Raw genomic sequence first — 15,700 nt, 5'->3', positions numbered from 1 at the left:
CCCCATGATGAAACAGAGGTACTTTAGGGTCACCCAGTTGCTCATAAAAGTGCCTTATAGTCAGGTCTTTATATAGACCAAAGTATCTGGATAAGGTGACCCTCAATTCATCAGCTTTGCAAGCGTGCTGCTGACACACCACATTGTTGAACTGACCTTGTTCCCTGACCCTCACAATCTTTTACCCATGTGAGGTAGTCTATAGGCCAGCTTCCAGGCCAACTATACTGAACAAAAATAAATGCAACATGTAGTTTTCATGAGCTGAAATAAAATATCCCATACATTTTACATACGCACAAAATGCTTATTTCTCTCAAATGTTGTGCATACATTTGTTTACATACCTGTTAGTGAGCATTTCTACTTTGCCAAGATAATCCATACACAACCGCAGACCATGAGTAACCACGCCAGCCCAGGGGCTCCACATCCAGCTTCTTCACCTGCGGGAATGTTTGAGACCAGCCACCCAGACAGCTGATGAAACTGTGGTTTGCACAACCGAAGAGTCAGAAACCGTCTTAGGGAAGCTCATCTGCATGCTCATTGTCTTGACCCGACTGCAGCTCAGCGTTGTAACCGACTTCAGTGGGTAAATGCTCACCTTGGATGGCCACTGGCAAACTGGAGAAGTGTGCTCTTCAAGGATGAATCCTGGTTTCAACTGTACGGGCAGATGGCAGAGAGCGTGCATGGCAAAATATGTCCCAGTTCTTCCGTGGCCTGCACACTCAGACATGTCACCCATTGAGCATGTTTGGGACTCTCTGGATCAACAGTGTGTTCTAGTTCCCGCCAATATCCAGCAACTTCGCACAAACATGAAAGAGTGGGACAACATTCCACAGGCCACAATCAACAGCCTGATCAACTCTATGTGAAGATGTGTTGCGCTGCATGAGGCAAAGCGTGTTCACACCAGATACTGCATTTCTGATCAATGCCCCTACTGTGGCCAACAGATGCATATCTGTATTCCTAGTCATGTGAAATCCATAGATTATGGCCTCATTTCAATTGACATTTCCTGTAACTCACAAAAATCTTTGAAATTGTTACATTTATATTTGCACGCCTTGCTAGGGGTTTAACATACCAGACTGCAGTCAATGACGAGGCAAGCAATCGTTGGTTGATGGCATTTATACATATGAAATATAGAGCACAAAACATTATGGACACCTGATCTTTCCATGACAGACTTACCAGGTGAAAGCTATGATCCCTTATTGATGTCACTTGTTAAATACACTTCAAATCAGTGTAGATTAAGGGGAGGAGCCAGGTTAAAGGATTTATAAGCCTTGAGAAATGAATTGTGTGCCATTCAGAGGGTGAATGGGCAAGACAAGATTTAAGTGCCAAGAACTGCAACGCTGCTGGGTATTTCAAGCTTAACAGTCTCCCATGAGTATCAAGAAGGGACAACCACCCAAAGGACATCCAGCCAACTTGACAACTGTGGGAGTCACCATGGGCCAGCTTCCCTGTGGAAGCCTTTGACACCTTGTCAAGTCCATGCCTCAACGAATACAGGCTGTTGAGGGCAAAAGGGGGCGCCACTCAATATTAGGAAGGTGTTCCTAATGTTTGGTATACTCAGTGTATATGCAAGACCACCCAAGGCCAGAGAAGTTCAGCTTTCAATAAAAGCCAGGAGTTGGTTTCTGGAGTTCAAAGACTTTATTGAAAAGTTAAACATACACGTAACAACCTTCCAGGTTTCCGGTGATCTTGTTCTCAGTCAGCCAAGTGACCAGAAGAAGCTACTGGGATAGCATTCACACTGAACTTGACTTAGTGTACACCACACCAAAGCCGGACCGTATCCAGCCAGTTTGGCTTTACTGTGAACCTTATTAAACCCTCCCATAGTAGTCTGCAGCAAAGTAGAAAACAAAAGAAAGCCTGCCAGGTCAGGCAAGAATGAAAGGTTTTAACCCCAACATAGAATCTGTTTCAAGCCACCCAAAATGTGCTCAGTTTAAGCGAGGGCCTCATGTACAGTGTTGATATAACATCTCAAATCTTGATGGCTGACAGATCATAACAGTACAACACAGCTTTAACCTCGTCCTCATGTGCATGGAAGGAAAAACAAAAAGGCATATGATGATATTTAAATAGTAGGGGAGCCTAGTGCAGCGAATAATGCAGTTACAAATGAGATGTGTTCAGACAACAAAATATTAGATGATTGGTTAGAAATGGTCAAATCAGAAATGTATGACCAAACCAAACCCAACCGCTGTGTTTAACCAATCTGACGTCTCACCAAATAAAAACTCTTCAGAGATGTACATAGAAGCCACAGGTGACCAACTGGCCACATGGGAGGAGAACAATGTGGTGTATGTCAGTCATGGCAGTGTTGGATAGATGCAATGAGAAGGTGTATAAATTATTGACCCACTGAAAGTGTCTTCGATGGAAACTGCAAAGCAAACATTTACAAAAAATAATGACGGGGTAGTGTTTTTTTCTCGTTGTAGCCTCTAAACAAATCCCTTCCATTCATGATATACCCCCTTGCTGGTTTGAGTTGGAAATGCATTTTAAGGGCAGATACTGCTGATATTCTCTCGTTTCCTTCACCGCAAGGAGAGTTTAGGCCTCCAGTTCCAACCCCAGGCCCAGCTTATGGCCTCCAGTGTTGATGCCCTTACCATCTACCAGGGCAGAGAGGGTGAGTTTCACACCTGCAAAAGGAGAGGTGGTCAGGATCACATTCAGGATGACAGTAAAGAAAACAGGTGTCAACTAGGGATGGAAATTAAGCAAGCCAGAGGGTAGTACTTTCAGACAGATGTGCAGAACTGCTGAAAATCCTTAAGTTCCATCCCTGGTGTCAACATTGCAGATATAAATCTCCTATAGAGCGCACATGATTACCTATTTTAAAAATGAGAGAGAAACAAGTCTGACAAACTTCTATTGAAGCCTTCTGTAGCACTGCATGAGTGTATGTATAACAATACTCTGACACACATTGATAGCAAGTGAATAGGATGTTGCATTACTAGGGACTCACTCGCTGAGATAATCAGCGATTAAGTCGTTGGAATCTCCCCTTTAAAAACAGCATGCATGATGGCAGTCGCTGGGAATATCTGGTTGCTAGCTCTCTCTCTCTATTGGCCGACCGTTGCTCCTTTCATTGAAAATGACTGGTTGCCGGTAGCTCGTTTGCAGATTATCTCACCATGTGCGAGTCCCCAGTAAAATATTAACATCTTTAAAATCAATTTGTGCAGTACAGTGTATACATGCACATAGAAACATTCCTACCTCCCTCCCCCCCATATAATGTACAGCATTGTCCAATGAATTTATATTGCAGAGACAGTACTGTGTGAGAGTCATTAAGAGCTTAGGTTGAGGAAGAGAAGCAGATACTTTTGTATGTGAACACCCCTTCAAAATCGCGGATTTGGCTATTTCAGCCACACCCGTTGCTGACAGGTGTATAAAAATTGAGCACACCCGTGCAATCTCCATAGACAAACATTGGCAATAGAATGGCCTTACTGAAGAGCTAAGTGACTTTCAACGTGGCACCGTCACAGGATACCACCTTTCCAACAATTGAGTTCATCAAATGTCTGCCCTGCTAGAGCTGCCCGGTGAACTGTAAGTGCTGTTATTGTGAAGTCGAAACGTCTACAAACAACGGCTTAGTGGTAGAAGTGGTAGGCCACACAAGCTCATAGAACAGGACAGCCGAGTGAGTAAAAATCATCAGTCGCAACACTCACTAGAATTCCAAACTGCCTTTGGAAGCATTATCATCACAGGAACTGTTTGTCGGGAACTTGTATTTCCATGGCCGAGCAGTCACACACAAGCCTAAGATCCCCATGCGCAATGCCAATCGTCAGCTGAAGTGGTGCAAAGCTCAGCACCATTGGACTCTGGAGCAGTGGAAACACATTCTCTGGAGTGATGAATCACGCTTCACCATCTGGCAGTTCGACGGACAAATCTGGGTTTGCGGATGCCAGAAGAATGCTACCTGCTCCAATGCAGAGCCAACTGTAAAGTTTGGAGGAGGATTAATGGTCTGGGGCTGTTTCTCATAGTTTGTGCTAGAGCCCTTAGTTCCAGTGAAGGGAGATCTTGATACTATACAATGACATTCTAGACTATTCTGTGCTTCCAACTTTGTCGCAACAATTTGGGGAAGGCTCTTTCCGAGTTCAGCATGACAATGCCTCCTGTGCACAAAGCAAGGTCCATAAAGAAATGGTTTGTCAAGATCGACTTGAAGTACTTGACTGGCCTGCACAGAGCCCCAACCTCAACCCCAGCGAACACCTTTGGGATTAATTGGAACGTCGACTGTGAGGTCAGGCCCAACATCAGTGCCTGACCTAACTAATGCTCGTGGCTGAATGGAAGCAAGTCCCCGGAGCAATGTTCCAACATCTAGTGGAAAACTGGCCCAGAGGAGTGGAGGCTGTTATAGCAGCAAGGGGGGGGGGGGGAGAGACCAACTCCATATTAATGCCCATGATTTTGGAATTAGATATTTGATGAGCAGGTGTCCACATACTTTTGGTCGTGTAGTGTATTATGAAGTGTGGGTTGGCCGTCAGCTCATAAAAGCAGTGACACACAGAGGAGAATGGTTTAACACACAAGAGGACCACTTTTAATTAATACTTAAGTGCTGTCCCTACATATGTACTTGAACAGTGAAGCCAAAACTTTTAATTTGGCTCTATACTCCAACATTTGGGACTTGAATTCAAATGTTTTATGTGAGGTGACAGTACAGAATGTCACTTTTTTATTACATATTTGAACGGTTAGAAATTAAAGCACTTTATGCATCTAGTCCCCCCATTTAAAGTATTCATAAGTATTTGGACAAATTTGCATAGTATATCCAATTTATTCGTAAGTTTAGTATTTGGGCCCATATTCCTAGCACGCAATGACAAAGCTTATGACACTACAAACTTGGATGCATTTGCAGGGTGACCCAGTCCCCACAGTGACTTAAACCCTCTTGCATATTATTGAGGTGTACTCAGGAATTCAGCATTCCGTTATCTTGCCAAACCCCTCGTCAGATTTCTGGATAGCGGAGGTTGTCTTTACAGGTCTGATTGGAGTTTAACTTTACAGTAATGCTATTGGTCAACAACTCAGATATCACTTAGAGGTCTTAGATTAATTGTTTTGTTCCTGAGCTACACTGGTGAGATATACACTCTCCCATGAGCTATGAAGTTTATGCCTTTTATTTGATTTCAATCATTTTACAAAGTAATTAAATACACCTGTATTTAGAATTCCATTCTCAGACCTTTGATTGCTGTAACTCAACTGTAGTCTCTTGCATATTGCTAAATCATCTTATAGGTCAGATACAAATTTAAGTAGGCTGATTGCATAGTCTTATCATGGGTCACATATGAGGAATATATAATATGATGCACATATAAAATATTACCCCAATACACAGTTTGTGCCCAATATAAATGAATAGTAAATAATGTAGTGTGTCATTTGAGTCACTTTTATTGTAAATAAGAATATAATATGTAACAAAAAAATCTCTAGCTTAAACAGATGGATTTTGATGGGGATTTTTTATTTTATTAAGCACTTAGATTTCCGCAGGGCGCAGACATCAACTTTAGGGGGTTAAAGTCCTAACATCAGAACTAAAGGAACAACCTGTGCTGTGAACCTTATTCTAGTGACAGCTGATAAAATAACCTTTAGAAACACCAATAAGACAACTATTATAATTATCCTTAAAACGAGAGGTCTTACCTGGTCTCAGCGTCTGGGTATAGCCAACACCGACAAGGCTGTTGTTGTTCACTTTAGCCTGAAAAGACCGAATGAATTGATTAACTTAAAATCCAAAGGCAGATAACGACGGCAGAGTCAGAAATGTACTTAGCAACTCAGATATTTCAGAGCCAGACAATGTAGTGGGTGTAGAAGATGTTTCTTGCATGTGTTCTTAGGATACATAGGACAATTTAAAAAAACAAAAAGGGTGGTTACCAGACACAGATTAAGCAACAACAAAAAATTGATGGAAAATCTCCATTGACAATGCTTTTCAGTCCTGGACTAGGCTACGTGTCTGTGAAACTGGCACAAAGAGTAACTCGTACTCGGTACTTACACTGATGGAGGCGCTCTTGTCCAGCTGGTATTTGGCTGCGATGCCAAAGTTTGTGCTGTTGCTGCCGGCAGTCCAGGCAAGGTTGACCGCTGTCTCCAGCACAGGGCTCACCTTCTGGTAGATGGAGCCGCCAAACTGTGCACCGTCGTTACTGTAACACAAGAAAGGGGAGAAGGTTAGGGCGAGAACTGCGCAGTCTTTACAGTATCAATAACCAGGTTGAGGAGTGATAAGAGGGTATTTCTCTGTAGACCAGTTTGAAATAAAGCCCTTTCCTCTACCCTCATATGCAGTTTGTTGTGCCTGACATTTTGAGCCCTGTATAGGGGCTTTGGTTCAATCGTTGGATATTCAATGATTATCATTTCCAAGATGAACCATCGCCATATTGCACACAGCTCTGTCCATTCACCCATGTCAGCATTAAAAAAAAATATATATATATATATTTTTTATACAATTGAATATACAATGTATTGACTTTGAATGTAATTGGTAACGTATGTACAAAGCGAAACACTGGAAATTCATAACATTCTAAATAGAAAGGCATAAAAAAACTCATGTATCCCTCAATTACACGTTGGTGTGCAGCTGGAAGTCCCCGGTCTTGTATCCCACAGCGAAGTTATTCTGTGTCATCTTAGACTTGGCCGTGTCAAAAGTCATCTGGTAGCCGGCGAGCCAGCCCTCGTAACCCACGACGGCCGCCCCGTGAATAGTGGGGCCAGCAAAGTCAAAGTCGACATCACAGCCAAGGTTGACAAACTCGCGCTTGTATGCGGTCTTGACTTTGCCGCTCTTCTTGCTGTTGTTGGAAAGGAAAACAGTTTTGGTTAGCCATAGCCTACAGTCTGAACCATAATATTTTGAATGAACAGTTAAACAGCTCAGGCTTAATATAGCCAGTCTGAGGGAAATGTAGCAACGTTAACAGAATATGAATGCAATTGGGACACACCAAGAGATGAAAAACATCACTCCAGTAGTAATTCACCCATACACTTATGTTCATAATCAATAGTCCACAAGCAATAACAATCTTGAGCCACATCTTTCTGGATCATTACACCAGCCAACAAGGCTTACGGTAGGTGCACCAACACACACACCACAACAAACCAGACTTTATGAGCCTCTTGTGCCAATGTTACATGACACCAAGCCCAGTTCTAAACTAATAGCCTGGCCAGCATGAAGCTAGCTGAGAAACTAGCCTTCTGTGGGTTGAAGTTGCCCCCAGATGCTGATTTGAGTCAGTTTTGCATTGTCTGTACTAATGGTTAAGGTTAGGATAAAGGAAGCGGATCCTAGATCTGTACGTAGGGGAAACTCGTCCCCCGGAGCTCAGTGGACATGCAGTGACTCATGGAGGAATAAGGATATTAATGGGCACTTCAGGCTAACGTTGTACCAAATCACCGTTACAGTGGAATAAAAAAAATCTAGTTTAGTAAAATGGCAGCGCGCATTGAAGCGACCAATAAAACATGCAAGTTGGATAGCAAAGTCAAAGGGTTGCTAAATGTGACCAAATGGTCACAGTCTGGAGGCCCTGCTAGGAGAATGAACAACTCCATTCAAATACAAGCACAAAAGCAGTAACACAATCCATGGATGTGACCATTTGGCTTGGATGTGATTAAAATAATACTACACAGATGAGTGCCATTTCAGGCTAAAGTTTATTTGACTGACCCGTCACCTCAGATCCACCCACGAGCCTCTGAGGACTGCGCACCCCAGATCATGTTACCTTCATGTAAGGACACTACGTGCTGGACTGACTCTTCTGGACTAGCTACATGTTCATACCATCAGCAGCCATAGATCCTATAAGTACTAGAACTAGTCCTCTGCATTGAAATTGTACATTACTAATCATACCCAGTGTTTGGTGAGAAGGTTGTGTCAAATGTCAGCTTCAGACCCTTGGCAATCTAGAGGGAACAAGAACAGAAAGTTGGAAAAAGACTGCCAACACGATGTTGATCAACCTGCAGTTAATTCAATCAATACATATTGGATTAAAAAAATATATATTTGAATCACCTTTTATTGTGTCAAGGCTATCATGACTAGAGGTCGACCGATTTCAAGTTTATAACAATCGGAAATCGGTATTTTTGGACGCCGATAAAAAAATAGGCAAGTTTTTCTGTGTGTTATGTTATAATTAAGTCTATGATTTGATAGAGCAGTCTGACTGAGCGATGGTAGGCACCAGCAGGCTCGTAAGCATTCATTCAAACAGCACTTTCTTGCGTTTTGCCAGCAGCTCTTCGCAATGCTTCAAGCCTATCAACTCCCGAGATTAGGCTGGTGTAACCGATGTGAAATGGCTAGCTAGTTTAGCTGGGTGTGCGCTAATAGCGTTTCAAACGTCACTCGCTCTGAGACTTGGAGTAGTTGTTTCCCTTGCTCTGCATGGGTAACGCTGCTTCGAGGGTGCCTGTTGGCAATGGGTTCCTCTTTCTAGCCCAGGTAGCGGCAAGGTGAGGGATGGAAGCTATACTGTTACACTGGCAATACTAAAGTGCCTATAAGAACATTCATTAGTCAAAGGTATATGAAATACAAATCGTATAGAGAGAAATAGTCCTATAATAACTACAACCTAAAACTTCTTACCTGGGAATATTGAAGACTCATGTTAAAAGGAACCACCAGCTTTCATATGTTCTCATGTTCTGAGCAAGGAACTTAAACGTTAGCTTTCTTACATGGCACATATTGCACTTTTACTCTCTTCTCCAACACTTTGTTTTTGCATTATTTAAACCAAATTGAACATGTTTCATTATTTATTTGAGGCCAAATTGATTTTATTGATGTATTATATTAAGTTAAAATAAGTGTTCATTCGGTATTGTTGTAATTATCATTATTACAAATAAATAAAATCAATTATAATCGGACGATTAATCGGTATCGGCTTTTTTGGTCCTCCAATAATCGGTATCGGCATTGAATAATCATAATCGGTCGACCTCTAATCATGCCGCTCCATAGACAGCCTTACACAACAAAATCTAACCAATTGTGTTCCAAAAATAATGTTTTGTTGATCCGAACCTGGTCTTCGACAGTGATCTCTGTTCCCAGGGTGTTGTCAGTGTTCCACTTCTCTGTGAAGGTCAGGCCATACTCGGACCTCTTGTATTTGGTTTCAAGACTACCTGCCACCTTGCTGGTGTCCGTGTTTGAGGAGCCAGCTGTTTTGAACTCCTGTATAACATTAGTAAAAAGATTCAAATCAGGATATGAACAAAAACTTGTAAAATTATCTGAACACTCGTGTTTTTCTCATGTATTGAACTATACTGCTGTCAAGCTCCCAGGGTTGTAAATTCAAATTACCTTCTATAACACAATTACTGCAATCATAAACATGTCTAAACTTTTACATATGGTAGAGTAGATACAATTAATTTTCAAAGTACACAAATGATTAGAAAGAAAATAAGTAAACTACCACTCCGCTGTCAGACTTGGTCTTCACATCAAGCTTCACCAGGCCAAACCCTTTAGGGAAAAAGAAAAGTTCTTATGAATTAAAACCTATTTCACAACCCTTTCGTGGTTCAAATTCATCCTCGAACGGTTACACCATATGACATTTTCACCCGTTGATATGCCAAAACTGTAAACATATCATGCTGTGTGATAATTGATCCGGTGCCAAATAGGGGAGATTATGTAGAAATGTGCTGTAATAAGATTTTTGCATATATAAAATATTTTCCTTGGACACAAAAATAACACGTCAACTGCTTACATATAGAATGAGCACCCGCCCATCCTTCCTATTGGTATAGCATGCCTCTAACAAAGCCACTCTATGGGTATTCTTGTTCTTACACAAGGTGTTCATTACAACCAAATCAATGACCAGTATAGCCTATTTGTTCCAGAGTGAAAGGTACAGTACCATAGCCTTTGTTGAAGATATCCTTGGCAGATTTGCCAAGGTCACCATATGATGGAGGCACTGCCATTGCACCTGCAGCAGGAAGGAAAAAAACACATATTACACTGTCAGAGTATATTTTAGCTTGCAAAATGCCTGTGCAAGGGTGCCTACTTCAGAAAACAATGTTTATTCCAAGTCTATAAACATAGCTACTCATCCAAAACAGCTAGTCATCCTTTGGGATAATGTTTATTTTCCCCCAACTGAAGGGCGTGGTTGCCTGTCTGTATAAGAGCCAGCTCTATCAGCCCAGAGCATGGGTTCCCTTGCAGATGCTGGGTATGATAAGTGGCCTGTCTGTCTGCATCTGTATAGCTCTGCATGGCCAACTTATTTAAACTGACGCTAGGCCACAACTCCGTGACTCACTCAGTCAAGGCCGGGTGGAGGAAAATAAAACAATTATAGTAAGGGTGGGTCTGGGAAGGGCTCCACTCTCCAGCCAAGTACTGTCTCATTAATCAATCAATAACTGGGTATGGTGCAATTCATAGACTCCATTACTAATCTCCTAGAACAGTCTCTAGGACAGACCGTGGTAGGTGGGTCTTTCCGTTACAAGACCACGCAGTCATTCCTAGTTCATGTGAGGCCTCATCTTTGAGTGAGGGTATAGCATACAGTATACTGTAAGAAAGGGGGTGTCTGTGTAGTGAATCTATTTTTGACATTCTGTGGTTGTTATAACAGCTGAGTTCATCAGTTTGGATGAAACAAGTTGACATTGTCCATGGCCACCACACAGTTACAATATGGTTCAGGAAGGCCTAGTGTTCCAACACTAACAGTGTCAAATATTCACCTGTCAGTACACACTTTTCAGAAGTGACAACCATAAAACAACTACAATTTATGCTTTAATTAAGCAATTATGTTCGACACATGCCATTCAGCAGATGTTAGACTGACTGGTAGCTAGTTAGCCAGCTAAGGTTAGCAGATAGTGAGAGGCTGTACTTTCACGTTTCAGTTCTGTATCTAACGTTAGCTAAGGTGGCTGGCTAGCTAGCAAGCTAATGATATGGCAAGATACTGGTCTGCCAATTATGGCAACTGTTTATGACAAATGTCATACTGAGCAAAGGTGGACAAGGTTAACTGAGGGAAGCCATTGATTTGTCAACCTATCCTATTGCTATCTAGTGTTGCTGTGGCGAGCTAACTGGCGTAGAAGCGCGTGTCCACAAAGTTCTGAGATATTTTCTTTATGCTGGACAATAAAACAAAACATATTCCTTGTGCATTTTCTGTACAGGAATGTTTAAGTTTTTTCAACACCTTAAAAATAGTCCGCCATTCACAACTAGCTATGTAACCTGCTGGACGTCCGCATTGCCAAGCATGCATTGCATGCCAAGGAAGCTAACTAAACTAGCTACAGCTAACTTAGCGGTCTAGTTAGCAGATTGAGTTGGCTAGCTAGCGTTACTGTTACAAAATTGAAGTTATCTAGCTAACTCACAGTTAGCTACTCCAAGTAACAAAGTAATCCAGTTTATTTTGTGGTCTTAATTTCACACACATGTGCACCGGACATGAGTTGTCCGCTACAGTACTTGTAGCACAGCTCAATAGCTAGCTTATGCTAACCGGCTAGCTAGCTAGGAACATTTAGCGATTGCGTGTCAGGCAGTACTCAGCAAGCGTGGTCATAAACTGCGGCAAATATATAGTTTGGCTAGTTCATCTACAGTAAAATCCAGTTTAGTTGCTTCACTTACCGGTAAAATATGGGACTATAGGTCAACTAAAGTGACTTTATTCAGATGTTTGTGGCGCCGTTGTAGACTTCACCGGTTGGAGTGGAGTGGAGGACGAATTGAAGGAGACTGCAAGGAGTGACGTCCACAGCATATCAAACATCATACATCCGAAGCGAAGGACCCCTCCTTGTTCGCCTGTCTAAACATACTTGCAGATTCATTACAAAATAATTACAAAATTAACAAAGGTAAAATGCTACTTTTTTTCTTTTTTTGCTGTAACTTGAATCTGCAAGTATTTCTTTTTATAGATTCATCAATTTCCGGGTGTAACTTCTCATTGCCAACTATATTTGATCCTGTGGAGTAGGTCATGGGTCATGTGGAGTACGATCACTAGGATGAGAAAGGCACTGAGGGAGTCGTCCGTACATATCTGACTGGTGTTAGACTTTATTGACTATTCTGATCTAATCTTCGAAATCTATTTTTATTGTCTTCTTATAGACTTGTATAAAGCCTTCGATACAGTGTAACATTAGTTTCTATTTCTTATGGAAGGTTCCTGCTTGCAACCCAACTTTTTACAAGTTGTATTATATCCAACGATATACAATTGAAGTCGGAAGTTTACATACACTTTGGTTGGAGTCATTAAAACTCGTTTTTCTACCACTCTACAAATTTCTTGTTAACAAACTATAGTTTTGTCAAGTCGGTTAGGACATCTACTTTGTGCATGACACAAGTAATTTTTCCAACAATTGTTTACAGACAGATTATTTCACTTATAATTCACTGTATCACAATTCCAGTGGGTCAGACGTTTACATACACTAAGTTGACTGTGCCTTTAAACAGCTTGGAAAATTCCAGAAAATTATGTCATGGCTTTAGAAGCTTCTGTTTGGCTAATTGACATAATTTGAGTCAATTGGAGGTGCACCTGTGGATGTATTTCAAGGCCTACCTTCAAACTCAGTACCTCTTTGCTTGACATCATGGGAAAATCAAAAGAAATCAGCAAAGACTTCAGACAAAATTTCCTAATGCCTGAAGGAACCACGTTCATCTGTACAAACAATAGTACGCAAGTATAAACACCATGGGATCACGCAGCCATCATACCGCTCAGGAAGGAGAAGCGTTCTGTCTCCTAGAGATGAATGTACTTTGGTGCTAAAAGTGCAAATCAATCCCAGAACAACAGCAAAGGACCTTGTGAAGATGCTGGAGGAAACAGGTACAAAAGTAACTATATCCACAGTAAAACGAGTCCTATATCGACATAACCTGAAAGGCCGCTCAGTAAGTAAGAAGCCACTGCTCCAAACCCGCCATAAAAAAGCTAGACTACGGTTTGCAACTGCACATGGGGACAAAGATCGTACTTTTAGGAGAAATGTCCTCTGGTCTGATGAAACAAAAATAGAACTGTTTGGCCATAATGACCATTGTTATGTTTGGAGGAAAAAGGGGGATGCTTGCAACCCGAAGAACACCATCCCAACTGTGAAGCACGGGGGGTAGCAGCATCATGTTGTGGGGGTGCTTTGCTGCAGGAGGGTCTGGTGCACTTCACAAAATAGATGGCATCATGAGGCAATACAATTATGTGGATATATTGAAGCAACATCTCAAGACATCAGTCAGGAAGTTACAGCTTGGTCACAAATCAGTCTTTCAAATGGACAATGACCCCAAGCATACTTCCAAAGTTGTGGTAAAATGGTTTAAGGACAACAAAGTCAAGGTATTGGAGTGGCCATCACAAAGCCCGGACCTCAATCGTATAGAACATTTGTGGGCATAACTGAAAAAGCATGTGTGAGCAAGGAGGCCTACAAACCTGACTCAGTTACTCCAGCTCTGTCAGGAGGAATGGGACAAAATTCACCCAACTTATTGTGGGAAGCTTGTGGAAGGCTACCTGAAATGTTTGACCCAAGTTAAGCAATTTAAAGGCAATGCTACCAAATACTATTTGAGTGTATGTAAACTTCAAACCCACTGGGAATGTGATGAAAGAAATAAAAGCTGAAATAAATCATTCTCTCCAATGTTATTCTGACATTTCACATTCTTAAAATAAAGTGGTGATCCTAACGGACCTAAGACAGGGTAGTTTTACTAAGATTAAATGTCAGGAATTGTGGAAAAACTGTGTTTAAATGTATTTGGCTAAGGTGTATGTAAACATCCGACTTCAACTGTACAAGGGATCTCTATTGCTGACAGATATTATCATAAATCATCTTGCAGATGATACCACCCTCTTTTTGAAAGATGCTGACCAGATTCCTAAAGCAGCCGATGTGGTAAATATTTTTTCCAAAGCATCTGGTCTTTGCCTAAAACTTAAGTGTGAATTGTTTGCTGTAAAAGACTGTGTGATACCCTCTATCTGCAATATTCCAGTCAAGGAAAAAGTAACATACCTTGGGATTACCATATCTTAAGGGAACTCTGAGACGGGAGCCGTATGGTTAGTGAAGAAAGTCCCATTGCAAATGTACGGTCCCTTACCTGACGTCTTAATACGTCACAGAAAATCGCGGACGGCGTCGGGCCGTGGGCGGCGGAGAGCTCTTTCAGGAAGTCACTCAAAAAAACGTTTCGGAATTTCGGTTTAAAAATGACACATTTTTGACTTTTTTCTGCATTCTCGAAAATTCCCACAAGAGGGAAAATAAATCATATTGCAGGCGCACGAACACGTGGCAAACGAGCGCGGCCTTTTCTCCTAAACTGAAAATATTTCGAAGACGAAACTCGGCGAGCGTAGGTTAGGAGTAATGGGCAGTTGGCCCCGAACAAGATGGCGTCGAGACCTCGGCGCTTTTTGAGTTATGGCCATTTTTCTGGGATTAAAGGGTTAAAACGCAAGTAGGGTGCTAATTTGACCGCTTCATGTCAAAGTACATAAGCATACGGTGTCAGGAAAAAAAGAACCAGCCATTTATCTATCGTAATTTAAGAGAAATCGTACATTGACCGTTTGGTGATGTTCACAAAGAGGAATTTTTTTTCTCCAAAAAATCACAGATCCAGTTGCAGTGTGTTCAGACGTACATTTTTAAAGTGGGTCTCGAAGCTCTGCGAGAATCCTGTGATTTTATATGATTTTATGAAATAACACACACTCCTTTAACCCTCTTTAAATAAGTCCGCTCTTAACATAAAGACTTAAAACTCAAAATTATATAAGAGCCTACCCCAAGGAGGGTATGTGTTCACGTTCAGCTTCCTATGTCAACTGGAAGTACCTTAAATGGTGCCACAGGGTCAGGTTTGAAGGGTAATAAAGGTCAGATCTCTTCAAAACTTCACTTGTGTGAGTAGACAACCCTCATGAACTGTAATCAGTCATTTATCCCAACAGATGTCAAAGAAAAGCTCTCTCACTCAAACACACACACACAAAAAGGAAGGATGGAGTAAAAAAGTACGGTGCTTAACGACACACAAAGCCCACAATGGCATTACTATTATCTCTAGGCCGTGCCGAGTTCAACGAGATGCCCCGCTTGACCGTAGCTCGCTCGGTTTGAGCACAGCGACCGTTACAAGAGAACGGACACAAATGACCTTTTGACCTCAATGTCAATTTCATTTCCTTTTGGGACACAGAGAGAGAACCGTTAAGGTTAGAAACACAATTTTACCTCAGGAGTGTTCTTAAGGTCCTCCCGATCTGTGCAAGCCTAACCCTGACCTTGTGGCATTAACCCTTCACAGTTAAAAGAAGGTGTTTACATCAAATAGTTTACAATGAAATGTCTCCCCATTGGAATACATTGACTGCACCTCTAAATTCAACCTAAAGCCTATGTGGGTTATGATTGTCTTATGGACCTGTCTTTGATGTCAGTC

At 41.6% G+C, this 15,700-nt stretch overlaps 1 protein-coding gene across 1 annotated transcript; it reads right to left on the bottom strand.

The window, feature by feature from the left end:
* Nucleotides 1-1,663: 1,663 nt before the first annotated feature.
* Nucleotides 1,664-11,985, bottom strand: vdac2 (voltage-dependent anion channel 2). The gene is made up of 9 exons (XM_055928667.1): nt 11,846-11,985; nt 10,083-10,154; nt 9,627-9,676; nt 9,227-9,379; nt 8,039-8,091; nt 6,732-6,959; nt 6,152-6,302; nt 5,788-5,845; nt 1,664-2,702 (listed from the first exon to the last, which is right to left on the bottom strand). The coding sequence occupies exons 2-9, from the start codon at nt 10,147-10,149 to the stop codon at nt 2,611-2,613; spliced, it is 852 nt and encodes a 283-aa protein (XP_055784642.1). The 5' UTR covers nt 10,150-10,154; nt 11,846-11,985; the 3' UTR covers nt 1,664-2,610.
* Between the last annotated feature and the right edge of the window lie 3,715 nt (nt 11,986-15,700).

The sequence above is a fragment of the Salvelinus fontinalis genome, chromosome 1, assembly GCF_029448725.1.
Source record: "Salvelinus fontinalis isolate EN_2023a chromosome 1, ASM2944872v1, whole genome shotgun sequence".
NCBI lineage: Eukaryota > Metazoa > Chordata > Actinopteri > Salmoniformes > Salmonidae > Salvelinus > Salvelinus fontinalis.
Note: the sequence above shows the minus strand (reverse complement) of the source record. Positions and strands in the feature narration are given on the sequence as shown.